This window comes from Emys orbicularis, chromosome 2 (genome assembly GCF_028017835.1).
Source record: "Emys orbicularis isolate rEmyOrb1 chromosome 2, rEmyOrb1.hap1, whole genome shotgun sequence".
NCBI classification, from domain to species: Eukaryota; Metazoa; Chordata; order Testudines; family Emydidae; genus Emys; species Emys orbicularis.
Genome location: NC_088684.1, coordinates 64,297,492 through 64,323,622, shown reverse-complemented (window position 1 = coordinate 64,323,622; position 26,131 = coordinate 64,297,492). Strand labels below are relative to the sequence as shown.

At 43.9% G+C, this 26,131-nt stretch overlaps 1 protein-coding gene across 1 annotated transcript; it reads right to left on the bottom strand.

Moving 5' to 3' along the window:
- Positions 1-5,683: 5,683 nt before the first annotated feature.
- LOC135873962 (gamma-glutamyl hydrolase-like) lies at positions 5,684-25,212 on the bottom strand. Its single transcript, XM_065398597.1, has 9 exons — positions 25,002-25,212; positions 22,741-22,855; positions 19,144-19,194; positions 14,433-14,517; positions 11,686-11,824; positions 10,701-10,807; positions 10,518-10,608; positions 9,266-9,403; positions 5,684-7,635 (listed from the first exon to the last, which is right to left on the bottom strand). The coding sequence occupies exons 1-9, from the start codon at positions 25,135-25,137 to the stop codon at positions 7,514-7,516; spliced, it is 984 nt and encodes a 327-aa protein (XP_065254669.1). The 5' UTR covers positions 25,138-25,212; the 3' UTR covers positions 5,684-7,513.
- Positions 25,213-26,131: the final 919 nt, after the last annotated feature.

Sequence of the window (26,131 nt, the reverse complement as noted above, 5' to 3'; positions counted from 1 at the left end):
ATTGCCTGGACTGGTGTTCCCTGAATTTATATAAGATTTAATCCATTTTAAGTGAAATTGCAATTAAAATATACTATATTTTTCAAGTACACTAGAATGTTTCTCCCCTTAAGGTGGGTTTAAAAAAATAGTTCTCATGCTACAGCTGTAGTGTAACAATCTCACTTCTCTTTCAACCAAGCCACTGTTCAAAATGAGTCCAGCGCCACTGTTTACTTAACTCAGCTCTCTTGGTGTAAAAATCAAATTGAGCTGATCATGCAGAGGAGGGAGATGGCCTATTCAAAAATCTCAGCCCCTCACTTCTTCCTTAGGGGATCCCCCCCTGCACACCCCAAAAAGATACGATTGTTGATAGTTAAGAATATGAGACACAAAGAAGGGCACTAAATCACTGGGGCCCACGGCTGAAAGCCCCCAAGCAACTTAGCTTCGCAGGGCCCCCTGTGTGTGGAGCCCTGGGCAATTTTCCTTCTTGCTACCCCCTAACGCCAGCCCTGGCTTTTAATTTACTGGATATGCAGAAAAACAGTTGGTGTGGCACTAGGGTGACCGGACAGCAAGTGTGAAAAATCGGGATGGGTGTGTGTGTGTGGGGGGGGGGGGTAATAGGAGCCTATATAAGAAAAAGACCCAAAAAATCGAGACTGTCCCTATAAAATCAGGACATCTGGTCACCCTAGGTGGCACATGTGGACCATGGAATTTTTATATCATGTTGGGGGGGGGGGGGCGGCGGCAGGCTCAGAAAGAAGATTAAGACCCCCTGGTCTAGGCTGTATCACCTTTACAGTGGAGTTCTTGCTAGGATCTGATGAGTGCCCCTCCCCATTCCCAAAGACTCTCCTCAGCCCTATGCACAGAGCCCAAATCCATAGAGGCTGCTCCATGGGGTCTAGTGTAATGTGGATAGTTTTATGAGGAGAGCTGATACCACATTCTCCCACTGGCAGAAATGAAAAAAGGCCCTGGTCAACAGAAATAATAATTATGTTTTGCTTAGCTTGACTATTTTAAACGATTTGGTAAGGCAGCTCTTTTTATGGATAACTAGGCCATATTCAGCCCTGTGAGTTTGCCTTTACACTAGTATTTGTATTGGGGCCCTGTGATGGGGAGGTAGTCCCCATCCATAGGCTAATAGAAAGAGTTCATCCTTTTGGCCTAGGAAGGGCCACAGATGGGTGCAATCAGTGCAGATACTCAAGAGGAAGCTTGTGACTGTGGAACATGTGACTGCCTGTGAGGACTGTATAAAGCTAAGCTCTAGGCTACCCTGAGTGACCTTGGCCTTTTGGTTTCCATGGAGACTGGCAGGAGAACAGCTTTCTCGGAATAGAGTCGTGGCCAAGGGCCTGGGCTGAGCTTGGGGAGAGCTTAATGGGCTGGGACAGGAGTGCAGGAGTAAGGCTAGTGAGCAACCTGGCTAGTGAGATGGCGGAAAGCCTAATGCAAGAGTGACTGTGAACCTCTGGGAAAGGGCTGGAAAAAGCTAGTGAACAAGAGCAGGGTTAAAAAGGACTTGAGGAAACTGGTTACAAGCATGAGGGGTTGAGTACACTTTCCTTCCATAACAGTAGAAAGGAAACATTGTGAAATTCAACGTTGTGTTTTCAGCTTCATGGAGTTGGTCCTTGAAAAGGGGAAACTGAGGCATGGCACTTAATGCAGAAGGGGAGGTATGGCACTTAGAGATCCCAGCTGAAGTGGACGAGTGTTATACTATGTCCTACACATAGGGCTTGTCACTACCAGGGAGATCAATGCTGCTGCAATTGATGCAGCGGGTGTTGATTTAGCAAGTCTAATGAAGACCCGCTAAATCGATGGCAGAGCACTCTCCGGTCAACTCTGGTACTCCAGCTCCCTGAGAAGAGTAAGGTAAGTCGACTGGAGTGCATCTCCCGTCAATGCAGCACAGTGAAGACACCACGGTAAGTCAACCTAAGCTATGTCAACCCCAGCTACGTTATTCAGGAGCATAATTTAGATCGATTTACTCCAGTAGTAGAGACAAGCCCGTAGTCAGAGAAAGCTGCTGTCCCAAATATCTTGCAGTCTAAACTCATAAGAGAGACAGAGGGGGAGAATGGGGATAACACTTTCTTAATACAGATGAGAAACAGATTAAGTGACTTGCCCAAGGTCACACAAGAATTTTGTGGCAGAGCTGGGAGTTGCACTCAGGAGATCTGAGTTGCAGCCCAGTGCCTTACCTCTAACCCCATCCTTTCTCACGTTATAGCTCAATTTGTCTGTTTTTTCTAACTTTTTGCTTCAGACACACTGTGTTGTTACAATTTATTTTTGCTTTACAAAAATGGTATAAAATTGTATATGAAATCCAGTTTGTTACATAAAATACAGTGAAACGTCATATACTCCATACAATCTTTAAAATGGGAAGCTTCTATTGCCCCCAGAAATGCATATTCTCATGCTAATTTTACTCAATCCAATTGCATTTAATGATCTAATGCTATGATTACTCTTGCTTAGTAATTACTGTGTTACATCCTTTTGTATTGGCTTTCTTTTTTCATGTAGAGAACGCTTTGGGTGTGAATAAAAAAGGGTTTTATTGTTCTTCCAACAACTACAAAGGAAAAGGAAATTGACTTTTTAAATTAAGTTTGGCGCAGACTATGGAGCACTTTCAAATTTTGATGGATATTTTCATGCAGTTTGAAACTTTCTGGATGAAACAATTTTAGTTTTAGCTGCATAGGGATATGCAAGGAAAACTAGTTGCAGAAATGTATTTTGTGTTGTAGAACAGAACTGAATTGGGTGAGGGAATGTGGAAAGCCAGAGCAAAATCCACCCTCTATTAAGGTCCCCTGTGCCATAGGCACCAACTTTTCCCGGGGCCGATGGGTGCTCGCGCCCCCCCGCCCCGACTCCACCCATGCCCCACCCCTTCCCCAAATCCCCACCCCGGCCCTGCCTCTTCCCCTAGTGCGCTGCTTTCCCCCTCCTCCCCCTCCCTCCCAGCGCTTGCTGCCGTGAAACAGCTGTTTCGCGGTGGGAAGCACTGGGAGCTAGGGGGAGAAGCGGCGCGCTCAGGGGAGGAGGCGGAGCAGAGGCGGAGGTGAGCTGGGGTGGGGAGGTGCCGGTGGGTGAAGAGCATCCACCAATTTTTCCCCGTGGGTGCTCTAGACCCGGCGCACCCACGGAGTCAGCGCCTATGCCGTGCAAGCTACTATCCGCCATTGAAGAAGCAAACCAACTGGAATAGAAAACAAACAGTCCTTAAGATTTGAGACCAAAAAACATAAGTCTGTAGAAGCAGGATGAGGACTGTATTTAAGACCATGGCTATGGAGCCACCCCCACTGTCTACCCTTGCTGCACCTTTTTTCCCCCCCCCTCTGCACACTTGAGAGAGAAGATAGACATAGGATTGGAGACATCCTCTCAGTGCAGAAGAACAAGTGTCATGCAGAACTGTACTAGCTCTCAGGAATGGCCTCCTCTCACACTTAGGAGGAAGCACAACAGCTTTGTGCAACGTGTACCTCAGCATTCCTTGCCTGAGGGAAAACGTCACTATGGAGAACAGTCAACCCACCTGCACCTGGCCTATTACTTTCTGTCCCATGCAGTCATGACCATGTGGGTCTCTCACAGTATAGCTGCTGTAGTCCCTGAGGCCAGGGTGAGAGAATGTGCTGGAAACACAGCTCCTTCCTGGTATATCTGTGCCCTTTTCCTTCCCAATCGCCTTCCTGTTGCTCTGTGCAGAAGATGGGAACATCTCACCCTATATGTTTAATAATGTGTTAAATTCTCAACTAGACATGCCAAATGCCTAATATACACTGAATCCACCACCTTATTCGTCCCCCTTGTACTTAAATAACATACCATAGTACTATAACTATCCTATTCAAACACTAATCTTTGGTGTGAACCAGAAAGTTCTTCTCAAATTTCAAAATGATCCAATACAAACACACTACACAAGTTAAAACCATTTATAAAACCTTGCTTTCAAAGGCATTGAAATAATGTGTAACAGACAAAATTGCAGTGGTGATGGTAAGATCAATTTTCAAAATAGTGGGCCAGATTCTGTTCTCCATCACTCATCTCCTCCAGACAGCTGTATCTGGCTCTATGTCTCTACCCTCTCTCCAGCCCTCACACATATTCTGAAATGTTTTAACTATATTTCAATAATGCAAATAGTGAGATCTTTAAAGTTGATCTATTAAAACATGCACTAAATAATTAAGAACCTACACTACAGATTGGAAGTTTTATATTAAAAAACATTTGTGTGTGTGTGGGGGGGGGGGATGCTAGCTACTTCTGAAGTCTTGCAGGTTGTTTCCGTTAGGAGGAGAAATTGATGGAATCCCGTTTATTTACAAATGTACACAAAGTCGTCTTTCCCTGAAAACAATGGGCATCAAATATGAGGAGACAATTTCTTTGCTAACAGTTCCTAGCCTCTTTCCAGCTAGCACTCTGTCCAAAAAAGCTCTCCTTGGCATTCTCTCTCAGCCACGTTACCAGTGCTTCTCTTGTTCTCTCCAGATCAGTATCAATCTGCCGATGTCCCCGCATAAATTCTGAAACACACTTTAACTGTACTTTAATAATGCAATTAGTGAGGTATTTAAAACTGAGCTATTATATACATTCACTAAAAAATTAAGAACCAACCCTATAGATTGGAAGATTTATATTTTTAAAAATTACTTCTTTTCCTGAGCAGTTAGCCATTTCAAGGTCTTGCAGATTGTTTCCATTAGGAGGAGAAATTGATGATAGAATCTGGGATTTCTTGGATGAAATCCTGTTTATTTACAAAGAATGTGCACAAAGTCTTGTTTCCGTGAACACAAGGAATCAAATAACAGGAGACAGTTGCTTTGCTCACAGTTCTAGTCTCTTTCCAGTTAGCACTCTCTTGGCTTTCTCTCAGGGTCATCTTACCAGTGCTGCTCTTCTTGTCTCCTGGTTTTCTGCTGCCTCTGGCTGCTCCTGCCTCACAGCCACACACAGCTCCACCAAACAATACACAGGCCCTGTGCCTGCAATCCCCAGTCAAAAGCCCTCAGACCTCAAGAATCAGCTCCTACTCCATCCTTGCCATGCTGATCTGTGGTTTGGGTAGTCGCTTTTATTGTTTCAACTATCACTAAACAAAGGAGCATTTAATTCCTCCTTCATTTAGCCTGAATGACAGGCCGCTATCATGCTTACCAGCTTCAATGAGGTTTCTGACTGCCCATAAAGACGCTCTCTCTGGGAACCACACAAACTCCACCATAACTGTATTAATTTTTCAGTGCTGTGATTGTTTATTAGAAACGAATTCTCTGCCCTGCTCTGGCAGAGAGCTGCAAAGGGAGCAGAGACTGACGGAAGACCCCAACTCGAATTACCACAGGTGTGGGACAGTCCCCATCGGAAGGGCAGCCAGAATAGTCTGTACCACCCTCTTTTGCCCCTGTCATGGGTGAGCAAAAAGGAGTGGCTGGAAAGCGATGCATTCTGGCAAGCCTCAGCTGTCAGATGGTGCCGGGGACCACAGCCAACTGGTGCAGGTTAGACCAGCCTCCGGACTGCTCTGTTTTGTGATTGCATCAAGATTGGGCAGGGAGTCAAGCAGCCAGGACTTTATATATTTTTTAAATAGTCTGTGGACACCTCTTAAGGAAGATACAAAACTGCTTGTATAAACTTTATTTCAAGTATTAAAGGAAATCATTAATACAATCAGTTCAATGAAGTGCTGCTTTATAAAGCAGAACAAAACAGCAAGGAAATAAACTTCCAAACTCATGAATAAATACACTGATCTCACTCATATTACACACACCCCTACCCTTTGCATTTGCACACTTTGGCCCTGGTCACAACCAGTAAAGTTCACAGAAATTCCACTTGCAGGATTGGTCTCCACTATATTGGGGTTAAATCATGCATTCCTTACATAGGCAAACTCTTCAGGTATGTCTACACTACAAACGCTACAGTGGCACGGCTACACCGCTGTAGGAGAGACACTTACTACAGCAACAGAAGGGGCTTTTCTGTCACTGTAGTAAAATCAACCCCCTGGAGAGGTGGTAGCTAGGTCCATGGAAGAATTTTTTCATGAACCTAGCTGAGTCTACAGTGCGGGTAAGGTCAACTTAAATAGATCGCATGGCACATGAAATTTTTCACAGTCCTGAGCAATGAAGCTGATTACTTTAACTGATGTGTGCAATGCCTAAATAATACTGCACCTTCACTATGTAAATCCTACAAGGTACAGATGGTACTGCATACACTTCTTTATGTCCGTTTGCAATAATGTTTCCCTATTATTTTATCGTGTTTCTAAAAGAAATAATTTTCTCTGCCAAGAGTTTGGTTACATAAGCACACATCTGTCAAGCTCAAGATCAAAAGATTTTCATCCTTTAATTGTATTGTAATCTGACGCAAGTTTTAGGTGTAGAAAAGCCCTACTAGGCAAAACTTCTGGGGATGTTTGAGTAAGAATTGCAGGATTTGGTCATTAGTGCGTAAGCAGTTTAGCTGCTGTGCCTGTATGTAGATACGGAGCCTAACTGTCTTCTCTGACTGGTGTAAGTAAAGAATCAGGAGTAACTCTGTTGAAAACACAGCTATGCTAATGTCATTTCTCACACTGGTAAGCCAGGACTCAGGAGTCACTCTATTGAAATCAAGACGATACTAATGCAAAACTGGGATAAGAAGAGACTCAGGCTCATAGTATTCTATATAAGAGTCCAGGATTGTCACTCGGTCTGTATGTCACTCTGAAGCCTAGAATGTCTGTTGAGTCAATGTGAAGTGATGGAAACAGCTACAAACGGGGCTGAAAGCACTTTTTGTTTAGAATATCATCAGGTTGAATCATCACTGGGATTAGTGCTCCATTACCATCCAATTTTTAAGTTCTCAGCCACACGTCTTTACAAATTACACCCGTGTGACAGCATGCGCTTTCAGCTACTAGTAGATACATAATACAACACAAAATTGTATTGTGCTGAATTGGGGTAGTCAAGCCCTTACAGAAGTAATCTAAAATGTCCCGGGTTAATTAAGCTTTGCTCAGTTTAACTGTAATCGTACCTAGAACTAGTGAAATACAAATGCTGAATTTTACAGCCAACATGCACCATGCTTATGAATGCACTGGGCTGGATTCTTGACAGTAGTTACAGATCACAATTTTTGCTTTATACAACATTAATTAATGCATTTCCATCCTTTCTGTTAAGGGCTAAACTGTAGCAGGCCTATCTGGTCATGAATAGTGAGTAAGGAGTCTGCCACCCTCTTGAATTATAATTATAATGTAATTGAATGGAAATCTGTCAGATTAATGGGCCAATTCTACAGAGGTAACATAGGATAAATCACTGTAAAGTAAGCTAAGCATTTTGGCTTTCTGCCACTTGCAATGCACAACATGAGTTTAATTATGAAACTTGCAACAAACAATTCTACAGATCGCTATCCTGTACTATGGGATGGATGTTCAATCAAAAAAATAGACTTGCTCAAATGGAGAAAATATACCAGTAAAAACAGGGGTATAATTGTAAATCAATGCTTTGGTCTCTTCACCCTTATTAGGAAAATGGTGCAGGCTCTTCCGGGCTGTAAAACATTTTAAAAGAACAGATTACTTCACTGTCATCATCAATGATAGTATCTTTCTTGGTGAAATCACTTGTTCTATATAGGATTATAGTAAGCAGTACTGTAATAATTTAAATTTGTGAGGAATATTATGGAGCTAGCTTTTCCAAAGATACTGGTAACAGGGATACTTTATTATCATGGAAGAATATGTTAGTTTTTAAGAGCAATTGCTGCTGCCAAAAACTTGATTCTTGTAGTACTGGAGACCCATGCAACACCAGAACTAATATATTGCAATACTAGCCTATTAGATATGAAAATGTTGGAAAAGATTGTTTTCCTTGCAAATACAAAATCCTACCAATTCCGTTTTTTACATCTGGGACTAGGCATATGTTAAAATTAACATGAAGTCATAAGAAATATCATTGATGAAAAGTAAATTCTATTTCAGCAGACTGGGCTGGCTGTTAAATACTCATAGATGTGGAGTATAAGTCTCCGTTGGTCAGCAAATATTTTGTGTTTCTTTCCCCGCATTTTATTTTTATGGTCAGGAGAAAATAGGCATGATGGATTCTGATCTATGTAAAAAATGTTCAGGAGGCAGTGTTGGCCTATATAGCATTGTTGTCAATCTGGTCTGAGGACCCTTCCTGGGCTGCAGAAATTTTTTTAGCCAGCTGGAGTAATGGCTGTAGAGATATACTGTGAGGATTAACTACTGTACCTGAAGTATCAGGGGGTAGCCATGTTAGTCTGTATACAGAAAAAAACAACAAGGAGTCCGATGGCACCTTAAAGACTAACAGATTTATTTGGGCATAAGTTTTCGTGGGTAAAAAACACACTTTTTCAGATGCATGGAGTGAAAATTACAGATGCAGGCATTATTATACGGTCAGTATATTATTATAATACCTGCATCTGTAATTTTCACTCCATGCATCTGAAGAAGTGGGTTTTTACCCACGAAAGCTTATGCCCAAGAAAATCTGTTAGTCTTTAAGTGCCACCGGACTCCTTGTTGTTACTGTACTTTAAGGGATTAACACAGAAGAGTTTATGGTATGGCACAAGAGGCAGAGTGACACCGCTAGGCTGGACTGCCTGTTGCACTGCAAGAGGAAAGTGTATTGGTCTCTCTCTGAGCCTGGAGACAGTTTCCTACTTACTTTTGTCAATTGCTCAGAAAGCTTCTGGAAATAAAATCTTCCATTCATTATCTCATTCTACCTACTTTGCCCAAGGCCGAGTGAGACTGGGATGTGAATAAGAGTTTTGAGTTCACCTAGAGTGCAGCCTTAACAATTCTAAAGTTTCATCGGTTTTTGGTGTCTGCTCAAACGTTTATATCAAATTAAAAATCGACACTCTTCTCCTGGCAAATTACTCTCTACTGAAAGGAGTTTGTATGCTTCCATCAGAATGCTTGGCTTTTGTTGTTTCTTTTGCTTAACCATTCTATTTAAAATGTCCCTCCTTTAAATAAGCCTTTAAAGCTTGCATAGTATGTGCTCATAGATCATAAGTATAGTATTTTGACACTTTGAAAGGGGGGCTTTTTTCCTCTCAAAGAATGTTCCACTGTTTTATCTCTCTGAAACTGAATTTTATTAATATAAATGAAAAAAGAACTATTTACCTTCATTCACTAAGAAGTCAGCTACGTAATATGCAACTTTCATCGCTGATGCAGAATGTGGTATACCTGATGAGTTCTTCCATTCAAAAGGATTTTTCTCTGGATGCCACTGGACACCATAAATTGGGTATTTATATGCTGTGTAAACAAATTTTCCATCAATGCATGTAACATTTAGGCCTTCACTTAAATTGTGGCATGCACAATTTTATTACAATGAACGCATTACTAGAGATCTCACTATATCTCACATATAATTTGTGACTTCTATAATGGGACCAAAAAGCCTTAAGCAACTTGTAAAATGTATTCCTACCTAAAACTTCACATACAAGATTTCAGCCCAAGAACAATAATGTTTACATTTAAAAAATAGTTTGGTCAATTATACATTATAAGAAATTAAAAGTTAGTGAGATGTGCTAAATGAAAAAGGGTTTAATTCTATGAAAACAAATTTCTGCAGGTCACTGTTCCACCATTGTAATCTGATTGCTTTAGCTGTAATATTTACAAAAAATGAAAAATTGTTTCATTATAAAAAATAAGAGTGCTAGAAGTGTTGTGCTAGCCAGCGGATTACCCTGATGGGCAGCATGCAGCCCCCGAGCCGCAGGTTGCCTACTACTGCTCTAATGAATCAAAACAGATGTTTCTGGAGTTCAATATGCCAGTTAAAGGCACAGGCAATGCAGGAGTCTTTTGGAAGACAGCAATTACCAGAACTGTGGCCAAAGGAATGGGGGATACTGCTGGCACCTCACTAGCATGAATGGCTCTCCCTGTACTACAACCACGGATAAGAGAGCAACATGGAGAGGCAGTATCTGTAGACAGCCAGCAGTGGAAGTGCAGACTAGACCTGTTGCACTGAGGAGGGGTTTAAGCTACAGAAACTGGAGTGGTGTTTCCACGTCTTGTCCCACAGATCTGAAAATATTTCATTTGGTAAAGTGTGTTAACATATCTAGGTGTGGAGCAGTGGGGTGAAAGAGAGAACAGTCATACTCTGAAACATGCACATCTAAAGTAAAGTGCAATGGTGTAAGTTATCTTCAGACCGAACATATTCTAATCAACCACAAGGCAGGCAGTGCTGACATTTAACTCCTTATCCTAACATTAAAATTAGTAACACCACCGCCACGCTCACTATCTTCCACACAAAAAACAAACAAACCCTCCCCCCACCCCAAAAAAAACCCAACCCCACAAAACCCTATCACAGTTTACATGTTACACCGATCACTACCTTCCATTGTCGATATAAACTCCACGTCTGCATGGGTGTTCGTTGTCAGAACCCTATAGAAATTGCGTAGCTTCGCATTCTGTGTGAAATTCTGCATTAAAAAATGACAGAAAAAAAAATGTTTTATTTCTAGATTTAACAGAGTAAACTCATTTTGGTTCATTCAATCAAATAATCAAATACCTGCACGGAGAGGCTCCAGTGATGAAAGTGTGCTGTCAAAGACTCAGTGGCAAGTTTTTGCAACAAGTCATCTGGAAAATTCTTGAACATCCTGCTGTCTTTTGCAGCTTGTACAAAAAAGACAAAGGAATATTCTCACTACCAGGCTGCCAAAGGAACATCATTATTAGGATGGGGATAAATGTGATAAAGTACTGGCTGAATTCATTTTAATTCCTTTTGATTCTGTTCTTTCACTGAATTTTATTAATCAATAACACAATACAAACATACCCCAGGAATAAATCTAGAATACAGCTATGGCAGAGTGCAGTCTAGCAATTCTCACTAGACCATATGCTGCAGCCCTGACCCACAGAAGGCCCAATTCTGCCTCCTTTGCTCACACTCATTAGACCCATGTTCTACCATTAATTTCAATGGTGTGGTGAGGTACTACTCTGTGTAGTTAGGAACGGCAGAATTTTTCTAAATAAGGCAAGGCAACAGGATTTAGTCCATTGATTAATTACTGCAATCAATGGAAGAAATCCTGCTTATTGCTGCTAGAGAAAAAAAACATAAAAAGCATCATTCAGAGCCAGCTTCTGCCACCCTTATGCTGAGTTGCATCTCATTTTGCAAGTAGTCCCACTTATTTCAATACTATATATTATAGTATATAAGGATCCAGATTTTTCATTCAGCTCATTACAGAGTTAGGGGGCTGGATTAAAATTATGGATCTAGGACCAAACTTTCCCAAAGTTCATAGCTTTTCAGATCCATAATTTTGGTCAGGCTCATGACATGCAAATAGTTTGCTCTCAAACCTCTAATTTTTCAGTCATAGAATTTTATTGGCTTTCTTATAGAAGAAACAATATCAATATTATAAAAACATTAGTCACCTATTTCAAATCTTCAACTGTAAATATTGGTTTATTACAAGAAAAAAGATTCTTGTGAATCCAAATGACATTAGCAGTGTAACAGGATTGTTCACCTGTAGTAAAGTTCAGTGGGAGTGCAAAATCCTCAGTATTAGTCCAAGTCAGTAAAATCTCCCCACTGGTGAGGTATGTAAGCTCTTCATATCCCAGACATGTTCCCCATACAGGAAAATAGTCTCCTTTATCATTAGCCTTTAAAATAAGAAACAAAAGATGAAGAAATGGGTCAACACATACAGTAATTTATGTAAAAGTTAACAAATTGTAAATCCCTTTTACTTCTATAGGATTTTTTCTGCAACATCTAGCGCGTTTATGTGCTTGATGTTTGCATAGCCAGCAATTTTATGTCCCGGGTTCCTGGAGGAGAAATTTGGACATCAAACGACATAAAATAGAAAGTGGCAGTGTTATCTTAAAAACAATGAAACTGATGTGAAACCTGAGCTAAGGGCAAAACTAGGGGAAGGAAAGAAGGAGAGAAGAGCTAAGCAAAAGCAGAATGAAACCCTCAACTTAAAGAAGCACATAAAGCTCCAAATAGAGAAGATCCGGACAGCAGGCAGGTGGCATTTCTACACCGTAAGCATGGTTTAAAAGCTCTGTTACCCCAGAACATTATTTTTTTTGTGATGGCTGAGTGCATTTCCTTAATTTCTTTCTAAAACAAATTCATTTCCGGGTTGTGACCCAACTTAAGAAGTTATTACTCAAAAGCTATTTTTCTGGAAAGATCTAAGCAACTGAAACTTTGGGCTTAGAAAGAAAGTGCCATCACCACTTTAACTATATCCCTGATACTGCGACTGTAAAAACTCATATAGATCTCTACTCTTATAGTAAACTACTGACATATAAAATATTTTTACAAAGAAGCTCCAAAAGCATTACAGTATCTTTCTAGCCATCTGCCATGTAAGTGCTAGATAAGCAAGGCTTGCTACTCCTCTCACTTACTCTGATGCAAATGAGGAGTAACTAATGTCAAAGAGTTACATCAGTTTAAGTGAAATTATAATCAAGCCCTTAACATATATTCCCCTTACTTTTGCTCTGCCTAAAAATGCAGCCTACAGGCTAACCACGTATTTAACAGCACTAAAGGCTGTAATTTATTTTTTTTACTAATTTATAAGCTGAGGAAAAAATCTTTGATGAAATCCTTGCCTCATGTAAGTCAATGGCAAAACTCGCATTGACTTCAATGGGTCTAGGACAGAGGTGGGCAAAGTTTTTGGCCCGAGGGCCATATCTGGGTATAGAAATTGTATGGCGGGCCATGAATGCTCACGAAATTGGGGGTTGGGGTGCGGGAGGGGGTGAGGGCTCTGGCTGGGGGAGCAGGCTCTGGAGTGGGGCCAGAAATGAGGAGCTCAGGATGTGGGAGAGGGCTCTGGGCTGGGGCAGGGGGTTGGAGTGGGGGGGATGAGGGCTCTGGGATGGGGCTGGGGATGAGGGGTTGGGGGTGCTGGAGGGTACTCCAGGCTGGGACCGAGGGGTTGGGGCGTGGGAGGGGGTCAGGGGTGCTGGCTCCAGATGGTGCTTAACAGTGGCATGTCCCACCCTCCGGCTCCTATGTGGAGGCATGGACCCCACTCCCCAGTGGGAGCTTGAGGGCCAGATTAAAACGTCTGAAGGGCTGAATGTGGCCCCCAGGCCATAGTTTGCCCACCCCTGGTCTAGGATTTCACCCCTTGTGTGTACATGTAATTTCAAAACACAGTCACACCAAGTATCCTCTTATTTTGAATTTGAGGAGGCAAAGTAGGAAGAGACACTGATGTGAATTTAAAAGAGTAGTAGAAATTCCAATCATCTTCATACATGCAAACATCACCTTGACTTCTATAACTCACATTGCACTTATAAAATGTATCAGTATTTTATAGTGTTAATTAAGTCTCAAAGGATGCAGTTCAGAGCACACAATTTCAGGAGTAAAATAGACAAAAGCATGCCAGGAAGGGACATCTATAAAGAACTGGAAATTACTTTCTAAATTTTCAATTATCTTGATTACATACAGCATGTCAAATAAGATTTTTCCTCAAACTCTGTATATGAAGTGATGACAAGCAATTTACTGAGTTGCTGTGAAATGTTCGTGCAATTTCATCATACTGTTTACTGTAATGGTGCCCCCACCAGACATTATGGCCCCAATCCTCCACACTTACTTACATGCTTAACTTAATGCATTGTGCGTAGTTTCATTGAGGTAAATGGGACTACTTATACTGCATAAGGGTAAGCAAGTCTTTGCAATATCAGGGTCTATGATAACCAGATGGCAATGCCCATGAACAAAGATGGATGCTCAACTTGAAACACTTTAATGGGGCCTGATTTTCAGAAAGGGCTAAGCAGTCACCCAGACCCCTGAAAATCTTGGCCTCAGTTAGTATTGAGCACAACATAGGAGCACCACTTCTGCTTCATAAAAAAATACACTAGATACCAAGAAAGGTTGTGTAAGTGTTGACAATAAGGGTGACTAAGCTAAATTTTACAAGTAATGTTGTACAACTGAAGATATTAACAGTTGACTTCACCTAAATTATTTGGCGATAGGCCTCAAACCTTAAAGTTCAGATTATAATTTTCTGAAGTTTGGAGGTGTTCAGTTCAGACCTGCATCTAAAGCTATTAGATGATTTGTTACACACACATACCAACAGTCAGCTGCTTATTAACAGGCTAAAAGGAATATACTGCATTCCAGTTGCAGATGTCCAAATATAAGCCTCCCATGATTTTGGTCCCTGAACACTGACAATAACCAGAACAGTTTTTCCGTTACCTTTAGTGCCTTGTTGTAAAATATCCTAGCAGTCCTAGAATATTCTGAGGTCTTAAGATCAACACCACCTCCTGGGAAAAGTACCCTGAAAAACAACAAAGTATTATTACATGTAAATAACTACAGGTCTTAGTCATAATATAATGTATAAATATGGACAGGGCTGTTAAGAACCCTGAGGCATAAATTCACTGAAGGCAAACATCAGACCATATGATCACAATGTCTATGTGCTACAGTAAATGTCAACACTTAAAAAAAAAGGGGGGGGGTGGCTGCTGATGATAATTAAAGATATTTTCAGAGTGAGAAGAACCTGAAGCTAAAACATACAAGCCTTACAAGATAAAAGGCCATATATAGCATTCTGATCCAAGGCTTCCATATTATGTTTCAATGGATACAGTTACTTTCTTTTACTGATTTTATTTATTATTTATATAGAGTCAGATTCTCACAGCCCTTACTTAACCGAACAGGGCAGCAAGACAGGGTATGGCTGACCCTTCCTCACTTGTGCAGCCCTCCTAAGATTGCGACTCTGATCACAGATGAGTGGGGATGAAAGGTAAGCAGCAGCTACTTGATCATTACTCCCGTTTGCAAGTATCTGGGTGGCGAGGGGATAAAGAGTGGGAAAAGACTTGATTCTTCCCTCTCCAATAGCCAGCCAGATATGCCCATTTACACAGGGCAGAAAATGAAGTTACAGTAGAACCTCAGAGTTACGAACACCAGAGTTACAAACTGATAGGTCAACCACACACCTCATTTGGAACTGGAAATACAATCAGATAGCAGCAAAGAAAACAACAACAATAAAAAAGCAAATATGGTACAGTACTGTGTTAAACGTAAACTACTAAAAGTATAAAAGGAAAGTTTAAAAAAAAGAGATTTGACAAGGTAAAGAAACTGTTTCTGTGCTTGTTTCATTTAAATTAAGATGGTTAAAAGCGGCATTTTTCTTCTACATAGTAAAGCTTCAAAGCATTTTTCTTCTACATATTAAGTCAGTGTTCAGTTGTAAACTTTTGAAAGAACAACCATAGCATTTTGTTCAGAGTTACAAACTCCATTCCTGAGGCGTTTTTAACTCTAAGATTCTACTGCACCATCTAGCTCAAAATGCAAGTATGTTTGGCATTCTACAGAACATAAAGACATTGTCCTTGTCACAAACAATCTGCAATCTAAAGACCTAGCCACCTTTACTCACGTTGAGTCACATCTTACTCCACAAGAAATCCCATGGAAACTATTCATGGAGTAAAAAATCATTCAACCTGAGTAAGGGTGGCAGAATCAGGCCCTCAGTTGACACAATATCATAAGGGATGAGTTGAGTGGAGCAAGGAACATGGGAGAAAAAGTTTCAAGGAGGAAGTGGGGGAGAAAGAGGGGAAGACAGGAAGAAAGGTAGAGGAACCATGGAGAGGGTTGGAAGAGGAGACAGAGGAGTAAGGAGGGGAACAGTGAGTAGGCAAGCTGCAAGGACTGTGAAATAGCTTTGGCAAAATGAAGGCCATCACTGAAAGAGGATACAAACAACATGAGAACAGTGAAAGTAGGCTGCTGACTTCCATTCAAATGCTGCTCCTATCAGCCTGCACATAGGCAGAAAGGGGTGCCAAAATAAGTAGGGCTGTCAAGCAATTAAAAAAGTTAATCATGATTAATCACGTGATTGCTCACGCTGTTAGACAATAATAGAATACCAATTATTTAAATATTTTAGGATGTTTTCTACATTTTCAAATATATTGATTTCAATTATAACACAGAATACAAAGTGTACAGTGCTCACTTTATATTTATTTTTATTACAAATATTTGCATTGTAAAAAACAAAAACAAGATTTTTTTTCAATTCACCTCATACAAGTACTGTAGTGCAATCTCTTTATCATGGCAGTTGAACTTACAAATGTAAAATTATGTACAAAAAAACTGCATTCAAAAATAAAGCAATGTTAAACTTTTGAGCCTACAAGTCCAATCAGTCCCTACTTCTTGTTCAGCCAATCACTCAGAATTTGCAGACTATAACACTGCCCACTTCTTGTTAATGTCACTTGAAAGTGAGAACAGGCGTTCGCATGGCACTGTTGTAGCCAGCATCACAAGATATTTACGTGCCAGATGCGCTAAAGCTTCATATGATACGCCTGAGGGCATTCTGCACCAAAAAATTAAAAAATCTGCACACAATATTTTAAAATTCTGCAAGTTTTATTTGTCAATAAATAAATGCAGAGGCTCCAGCACGGCAATGGGGATCACAGGCTACTGGCTGTATGAAGGTGGGGATCACCCTGCAGCTTCCTCGGGACATGGACTCAGTGGTGAGGCTGCACCCAACCCTGACACAGCACAAGGCCTGGGCCTGCCCCAGAAACACTCTGGGGCCCTGCCGCCCTGCACCAGGTTTGGAGCAGGCAGGCTCAACCAGGCAGGATCCAAGTGTTGAGGGGCTCAGTGTGGGGGGACCCAGGTGTGGGGTGAGAGGATTCTGTGAGAGACTATCTAGGTGCAGGCAGCTCAGTGGGGGGTCTAAGTGTGGGGGATCTGGATGTACAGAGGCTCACTGAGGGGGTTCTAGGTGCAGGGGCAATGGGACTCTGCAGGAACTTCCAAGTGAGAGTGGTTGGGGCTCAGCGGAGAGGTCTTGGTGTGGGGATCTCAGCAGGGGTGTCTGGGTGCTGGGGGAGTGGGGCTTGGTGGGGTAGGGGTCTGGGTGCAGCTAGTTGGGACTCAGTGGCATGGGGATCTGGATGTGGAGGCTCAGGGGAGTTCAGGGGGGTAGGGCTCATCAGGGTGGGGGTTTAAGTGCAGGGAGCTCAGTGGAGGGTGGTCTGGATGCAGGGAGGCTCCAGATGCAGGGGTTGAGGTTCAGTGGAGTGGGGTTCGGGTATGGAGGGCTAGGGTGGTTCTGGTTGTCTGGGGTGAGGCTTGGTGTGGGTGTCTGGGTATGGGAGGTCCAGATGCACGGGGGTTGGGCGGATGGGGGAGCAGCTCCCCGTACAGTGACCCCTCCCTCCGCAGCTGAGGAGTGATGGGGGCAGGAAGCAGGGGAGGATGCTGCAGCTGGGGGAGGTTTCTGGGGGTGGGTCAGACACAGCCCCAGCCACTCCTTGCAGGGGAAGGGGAAGTCCTGTCCTCTCCTGCCTCCAGCCCAGCCAGGATTAACAGCTGATGCCGGCTCAGGGTAGGAGCCACTGGCTTGGGTGTCCCCACCCCTGCAGCGATTTACCTCTCTGACGGCTGCCTAAAAGGATGAACCTGTGCAGCTAGGGACTGGTGTGTGACTGCTCTTGCAGATTCCTTTGCTTCCCTGTCAGAAAGTCATTTTTCTGGGGGGAAGCAAAGAAATCTGCAGGGAACATGAATTCTGTGCACGCGCAGTGGCGCAGACTTCCCCTAGGAGTAATATGTCCCTTTATCTTCAACCACCATTCTAGAGGACATACGTCCATGCTGATGACAGGTTCTGCCTGATAACGATCCAAATCAATGCAGACCGACACATGTTCATTTTCATCATTTCAGTCAGATGCCACCAACAGAAGGTTGATTTTCTTTTTTGGTGGTTTGGGTTCTATAGTTTCCCTCATCAGAGTGTTGCTCTTTTAAGACTTCTGAAAGCATGCTCCATGCCCCATCCCTCTCAGGTTTTGGAAGGCACTTGAGATTCTTAAACCTTGGGTGGAGTGCTGTAGCTATCTTTAGAAATATCACATTGGTACCTTCTTTGCATTTTGTCAAATTTGCAGTGAAAGTGTTCTTAAACCGAACAACATCATCCGAGACTGCTATAACATGAAATATATGGCAGAATGCGAGTAAAACACAGAGCAGGAGACATACAATTCTCCCCCAAGGAGTCCAGTCACAAATTTAATTAACGCGTTTTTTTTTTTTTAACAAGCGTCATCAGCATGGACGCATGTCCTCTGGAACAGTTGCCGAAGCATGAAGGGACATATGAATCTTTAGCGCATCTGGCACATAAATATCTTGCGACACCGCCTACAACAGTGCCATGCGAATGCCCGTTCTTTCAGGTGACACTGTAATTAAAAAGTGGGCAACATGATCTCCTGTAAATGTAAACAAACTAGTTTCTCTTAGTGATTGGCTGAACAAGAAGTAGGACTGAGTGGACTTGTAGGCTCTAAAATTTTACATTGTTTCATAACTGCAATCAAAACAAACAAAAAAATCTACATTTGTAAATTGCACTCTCATGATAAAGAGATTGCACTACAGTACTTGTATGAGATTAACTGAAAAATACTATTTCTTTTGTTTATCAGTTTTACAGTGCAAGTATTTGTAATAAAAATAATATAAAGTGATCACTGTACACTTTGTATTCTGTGCTGTCATTGAAATCAATATTTTTGAAAATGTAGAAAAACATCCAAAATATATAACACATTTCAACTGGTATTCTATTGTTTAACAGTGCAATTAAAACTGTGATTAATCACGATTAATTTTTTTAATCACGATTAATGCACACACCTGCAAGAAAGAAGAAGATTAGACTCACATTCCCTACTTAGAAAAATGAAGTATCTGAGGCTGGAATCACCAAAGGCAAAACCAAGAACTTAACAGTAAAACAACAGTGGCTTTGATAACATCTGTTTTAGAGAGACTTTGTGTTAATGGACATTTCAACAGAAAACTGATGCTCAAAGCTTACCCATTAATAGACTGGAAAATCTTATCATACTCTTCTTCTGAACGATTTAGTCTGAAATCCCAACAAAGATAGTTACAGGTATATCTGAAACGTCATCACATTTTACTATTAAAATACCAAAGATACTTAATACAAACCATCTTCAATGGGCATGGAAAGTGTATAAAAAACATGTATGAAAACTAAAGAAGAAAGAAATTCTAGATCACTAAAAGCCAAAATCTGCCCCCACACTCCGCCCCCCACTGCTATGAATGGTACCTTACTCTTCCGGTAGTCTATGAAGCATGTACGACTACAAAACGTGGAAAAACTGGCTAGGTGGCAGCAGTGTAAAAAGGAGCTGGGGGTTACAGTGGACCAGAAATTGAATATGAGTCAACAATGTGATGCAGCTACAAAAAGCTAATAGTCTGATGTGTATTAACAGGAGTGTCATATATAAGTCACACGAGGTAATTGTCCTGCTCTATTCAGTGCTGGTGAGACCTCAGCTGGAGTACTGGGTCCAGTTCTGGGTGCCACACTTTAGGAGATATGGACAAAGTGGAGAGAGTCCAAAGGAGAGCAACAAAAATGATAGAAGATTTAGAAAACCTGACCTATGAGGTTAGAAAACCTGTGTATGTCTGCTATTGAGAAAAGAAGACTGAGTGGGGGGACCTAATAACAATTTTCAAATATGCTAATAGCTGTTATAAAGAGGACGATGATCAATTGTTCACCATGACCACTGAAGGTAGAACAAGAAAGGACTGGCCTTAATCTATAACAGGGGTCGGCAACCTCTGGCACTCGGCTCGCCAGGGTAAGCACCCTAGCGGGCCGGGCCAGTTTGTTTACCTGCCGCGTCGGCAGGTTCGGCCGATCGCGGCTCCCACTGGCCGTGGTTCACCGTCCCAGGCCAATGAGGGCGGCGGGAAGCGGCGCAGGTGAGGGAGGTGCTGGCCGCAGCTTCCCGCCGCCCCCATTGGCCTGGGACGGCGAACCGCGGCCAGTGGGAGCTGCGATCGGCCGAACCTGCCAAAGCGGCAGGTAAACAAACTGGCCCGGCCCGCCAGGGTACTTACCCTGGCGAGCCGCGTGCCAGAGGTTGCCGACCCCTGATCTACAGCAAGCTTTAGGTTAGATATTAGGAAAAACTTTCTAACTATAAGGATAGTTAAATGCTGAAATAGGCTTCCAATGGAGGTTGTGGAATCCCCGTAATTGCAGGTTTTTAAGAACAGGTTGCATAAACACCTGTCAGGAATGGTCTAGGTTTACCTAGTCCTGCCTCTGTGTGTGGGGGGCTAGATTAAATGACCTCTTGAGGTCCCTTCCAGCCTTAAACTTCTATGATTTTATGAATGGAAACTTACTCTTCAGGGAGTCAGACTGGGCCAGTTCATACCCCCTAGAGCAGGGGTGGGGAACCTCCAGCCCGTGGGCCGGATTCAGCTCGCTGCTTCATTTAATCCGCCCCACAGCAAGTCTCCGCGCTGTGGGCTGGAAGCCCTGAGCCTTGGAGGCTCCCCGCGAGACTGGAGCCACGAGCGCCAGCTCACCCTGCTGCGGGGGGAGGGTTGCCAGGCTATTAAATGTCCAGTCACCTCCGTGCAGCTCCCAGAAGCGACCAACATTGCGGCCCCTAGGAGCAGGGGCGATCAGGGAAACTCTGCACGCTGCCCCTGCCCCCAGCACCGGTTCCGCAGCTCCCATTGGCTGGGAACTGCGGCCAATGGAAACTGAGGGGGTGGGGCCTGCAGGCGCAGGCAGCGTGTACCGCGCAGAGCCCCCGGGCCCCTCCACCTAGGGACCAGACATGGTGGCTGCTTCTGGGAGCATCGCAGAGCCAGGGCAGGCAGGGAGCCTACCTTAGCCATGCTGCACCACCGACCGGGAGCCGCCTAAGGTAAGCGCTGCCTGGCAGGAATCTGCACCCCAAACCCTCTGCCCCAGGTCGGAATCCCCTCCTGCACTCTAACTCCCTCCCAGAACCCGCACTCCCTCCCGCACCCCAACCTCCTACCCCAGCCCTGAGCCCCCTCCCACACCCTAACTCCCTCCCAGAGCCCCCACCCGCACCCCAACCCCCTGCCCCAGCCCTGAGCTCACTCCCGCACTCCAAACCCCTTGGCCCTGGCCTAGAACCCTCTCCTGCACCCCAAGCCCCTCATCCCCAGCCCCACCCCAGAGTCTGCACCCCCAGTCGGAGCCCTCACACCCCTGTCCCAGCCCAGAGCCTGCTCCCGTCCTCTGAATCCCTCATTTCTGGCCCCACCCTGGAAGCATGGGGAAGTCCTGAGTCTCGACCCCCTCCCACCATACACACACGCACGCACACGCACACACTCCCGCAGGGCTGTGTGTGGCCCGTGACTGATTTTTTCTGTGGATCAGTGGCCACAGTGATAGAAAAAAGGTTCCCCACCCCTGCCATACAGCCATGCATGGATGTGACCGTCTGCATGCAGACCTCACCCTTTTCACACAAAAGTGGGGGCTCCACTAACTTCTTAATCCTGTCTCCACACCTGTCAGCCTCAAAGAATTTAGAAAAGACAATACAGTCTGCATGGCCCCTCACACCAATTCATTAGGCTTTGGGAACAACCCCTGTTGGTGTGTCTCCTTTGGAGCCATGGTGCCAGAGTGGTGCAGAGGCATAGGGCAACCATGTGAGTATATGATTAACAGTGATTTATAAACATGAGATCTTATTCCGTTCTCACACGGGTTTTACGGTTCACTAACTTCAGAGTAGTTACTCCTGATTTACACCTGTATCAGCAAGGTCAGAATTGCCCCACTTGTTAAACACACACTCTGACTATCACCTGCCACATTCATAGTCCTAGCTTTCTCAATTTGCCCCATCCACCTTTTTAGCTTAGAGCCAGTCTCTGTGGACAAGGAGCACATTTTGCCTCAGGTTCTCAGATCAAAGTTCCAGGGAGGTTCAGAAAGCTGGGGAAGACCAATGGGATCCTCAAAACATTGGCTATGAAGAGTGATTTCATGCAGGTTTGACACTTGGTTGTGATCTTGTTTTGTATTTTAATTCCTACTAACATTGTATTTGCTGTTATAGTTTTACCTTTTACTGTTGGCCACAAAGTTCTCTTTCTGGCATCAGCCTATTGCCTGCATAAGCCAGATTGTTACTCTGATCCAGAACCTGGAATAGTTGTAAAACATAGACCTCTTTGCAGTAGTAGTTAGTGAGCCAGCGTATGAGAGGAATCAGATCTGGACACTTCAAGCACTAGTGGCAGTCTCCCTCCATTCCCTGAGTCCTAGCATTATTTATGTACACGTGGCAATATATGGCCCTGAAGGCAATAGCATGTATTTGGAAACTTCACAGACCACAGCTAGCAACTGGTACATATGTTAAGTCTGAAGATGAAGAAACACTTTTAATATATTGCATTGGCAGGCACCAGCTTGCTGTGAGTCTAGCCTCCATTCCTAGAGATCTTGCAAAGTTCTGTGCACCTTCTTTAGTCTGTAAGGAATTGAAAGTACAAAGTGAGTCAGCACTTACACATTAAGCACCTCTCAAGGGTAGGTACTTATGCAGTACAAAAAGCCTGGAACTACCACACAGCCTACCTTATTGGCACAACTCGTGCACCAGCAGATTCTAGGAACTTCACATATGAAGCAGCAATGTAGGAACTTCCAAATCTATGGAAACTTGTAAAGTCACACTCCTGTGCCAATATCCCTACAGTGTCCAGAAAACAGAAAGGATTGCTGCTATACAAATTACAGTAGTTATAGTCCAGAAGAAGGCAAATTAAATAAAAACTCTCATTCCTTTCACTAACTGAAAGGATTCATACACTACAGCGAGTAGTATTATACTTAATGATTTACCACGAACTATGAGAAAATTGAAATAATAAGCCAACAAGCTTGCTTAGTAATGGGGTATCAAATAAAACCATTTTAACAGTTTGACTTTAAATTCCCTGCCTTATTTGATTAGTTCCACAACTTCTTATAAACATATTTTATTTATCAGGGCACTTTAAAGACAAGGTCCCAGCTCCAAAGAGTTTAAAATCAAATCCACTGGCCCCACACAGAGTCCCATAGAATCAAGAGGATTCCATAAGAGTTCAGTCTCATCCACACAGATTGGATTGCAATAGTGGAACCATAGTTATATGTATCAGAGTTGAAATGAAAGGCAACACAGGCTATTTACTGTACATCTAATGAATCTGTTGCAGGCTATTTTGTGGTGGCATGCAGTGTTTTAGAATTTTCCATTTTCACCTTTTTATGGATTATTTCTGTTTTCAAAAACAAAAACACCTGAGATACTAAAAGCCATATCTTAAACATTAGCCATACAAAAACCTACAATAAGGTCCATTTGTAATTCTAGAACTAATACCATTTTAGGCCCTAATCCTTCAAAAACACTTACTCTTGTACTGTACTTTAAGCATGTGAGTAGTCCCATTAAAATCACGATTTATGTGCTTCAAGTTAAGCACCTGTATGTCTGCAGGATTGGGCCTTGCCTTAGACAATACCTTTTCATGAGGATTTACACAAAGATACTTGGACATTTTCTAAATATCCATTATGCAGCACACAGCCAGACCAGAACACTGCATTAGAACATTTTCTAGACTGTTGTGCAACTGTGCCACATGACTTACTGTATCTCAGCTTCTGGAAACAGCAAAAGTGAAAAAAACTATTTTGCTGACTAATTGCTCACCATTTACTCACACATGGAAAGCAAAGCCAGTTGAGCTATTGATAGCGAGACCTGGTAATAAACAAACCAGCTCTGGAAAAGGAAACTTAAAAAAAATAATCAACACCTGTTCTTACTTCAAACGGGAGCAGAGGGGCTTTTCTGAAAAAGTTGTGAGGGCAGGTGGGGGAAGGGGAATCCTGAGTGTCTCTGTGCCTCAGTTCCCCATTTGTAAGATGGAGATAACCGTACTTCCTTAGCTCTTGGATGTTCTGAAGATGAATACTCTAGTAGGGCTAGCCTACACTAGAAGTGCTACATCAGCGCAGCTGCACATCTGGTGAAGATGCTCTGTGCCGAACAGACAGCTCTCTCTCGTCAGCATAATTACTCCACCTCTGTGCGAGGCGGAAGGTATGTCGTCAGGCGAGCCTCTCCTGCTGACATACCACCGGCATGGACAGTGCTGAGGTCGCTGTAACTTACGCCGCTCAGGGAGGTGGCTTTTTCACATCCCTGAGTGAGGTAAGTTATATTGACTTAAGTGATAGTGTAGACCTACCCTAAAATAGTGTTTCTAAACGACAGGTCTGGCGCTGGTCCCTGAGATCTCCCTGATAGTTTAGGAAGGCAGCAAGCCTGCCCCTGGTATCAAAAAGGTTGAGAAACACTGCTCTAAAGATGATGAAGTGCTCAGATCCTACAGCAGTGGGCGTAGCTAAGTGCACTGAAGAGATACAGTAGAATAGTCTTACACCTGATGGGCCAGTGCAGGCTATACTGTTATTGCTGAGACTGACACCATCCTAACAGGTGAGACGGGTAGGCAGTGAGAAGATGGCCCCTTTTTGACACAATGAAGCTTCGTACTCAGGATGTCAACACCGCCCTCCCCACAGAGGTGTCAGAGCGGGGAGGGGGGAGTTTTGGAGGAAGGAGAAGGTATTTTTACCTTATTTTATGCATTCCCTCAACTGACCCTCTCGTGTTAACATCTGCCCTAACCACCCTCTGCTCCCTCCTCTGTCCTACCGGTTACAAAGGTGCGTGTTGCTCTCCCTCCCTGCGTACACAGGGGCACACCCCTCCCGCACGCAGCAGCAGGGGCTCTAACGGTGCCCGCCGCGCCCTCGCTCCCTGCCCCTGCGCTTCTTACCAATGATGGGTTTCTCGTTGCTGCCCCCCCGGCGGCTCCGCGACACCACGGAGGCCAGAGCATTGGCGCAGAGGAGGAGCAGCAGCAGGAGGAGGCAGACGCCCGGCAGGGAGCGTGGCCCGGAGTAGCGCAGCATGACTCCCTCGCCGCCGCCCGGCCCCGCACTGGCTCTGCGGCTGTACGGTGCAGCAGCGCCCTGAGCGCACCGCCCTTCCTGCGGGGCGGGCACCGCCCTTCCCCGGCTGCACCCTGGGAAACGTAGTTCCGCTGCGGGGCTCCGCCAAAGGAACGGGCTCTGCGGGAAGGGGCAACATGGCCTCCCCCACGTGCCCGAAACCTCGGGGCCAGGCAGTCAGAGCCCCTGGGCAAGCTGGGCAGCCCCAGCGGATGGTGAGATGAGCTGGAGACAGGGGAAGAGCAGGTGTAAACACGAGAGCAGAGAGCTTGAGCTGTACCAGTGTCTGGGCCCCTCCATCCCCTTCCTGCTGGCTGGCTCCTCCCAGGTGTGTGTGCTGCGACCGACGGACTGTCCTGGGGCAGGGGCATCGTTGGCTCGCTCTGTTACCCTGGGAGGAAAAGCGGGCAATAGTCATTATGTCAAAGGCTCCCTCACTTCCTGCACACACAACTCTTTGGACCACTTTTGTACTGTACTGTTTTCTGGCTCTTTCTTAGTGTATTGTTGTAGATCTGTGTGGAAGGGGTTTGCACTATCAGGAATTCTGTCATCGGGGAATACAGCTCTTCTAAGGCGTCTCAGTGCTTTCTCAACTGGATGAGCTATTTAAAATTTAGCTCCAGTTCAAGAACTAAAAATAGCAGGCTCTTCTTTAAAGGATTGTGGTTTCTCTATGTCTCTTTCCTCCCCTCAAAGTGAGTGCACTCAGGTAAACTCCAAATGCACAAATGCAAACATTTTGTTCTTCGGTTGTAGTTGAAAGTGCGGTTGTTGTCTTTGTTGTCAACAAACCCTGAATGCAGCCTAAGAACACAGCTGTGAAATCTGACATGATGTTCACCGGCCGCCACTTTCACTTTGCCAGATCATCTCTGAAAAACTGATTAAAAGTGCACCACTCTGAGGCCTTGGCTACACTTGCAGATGTACAGCGCTCTGAGGCTAGGTCTAC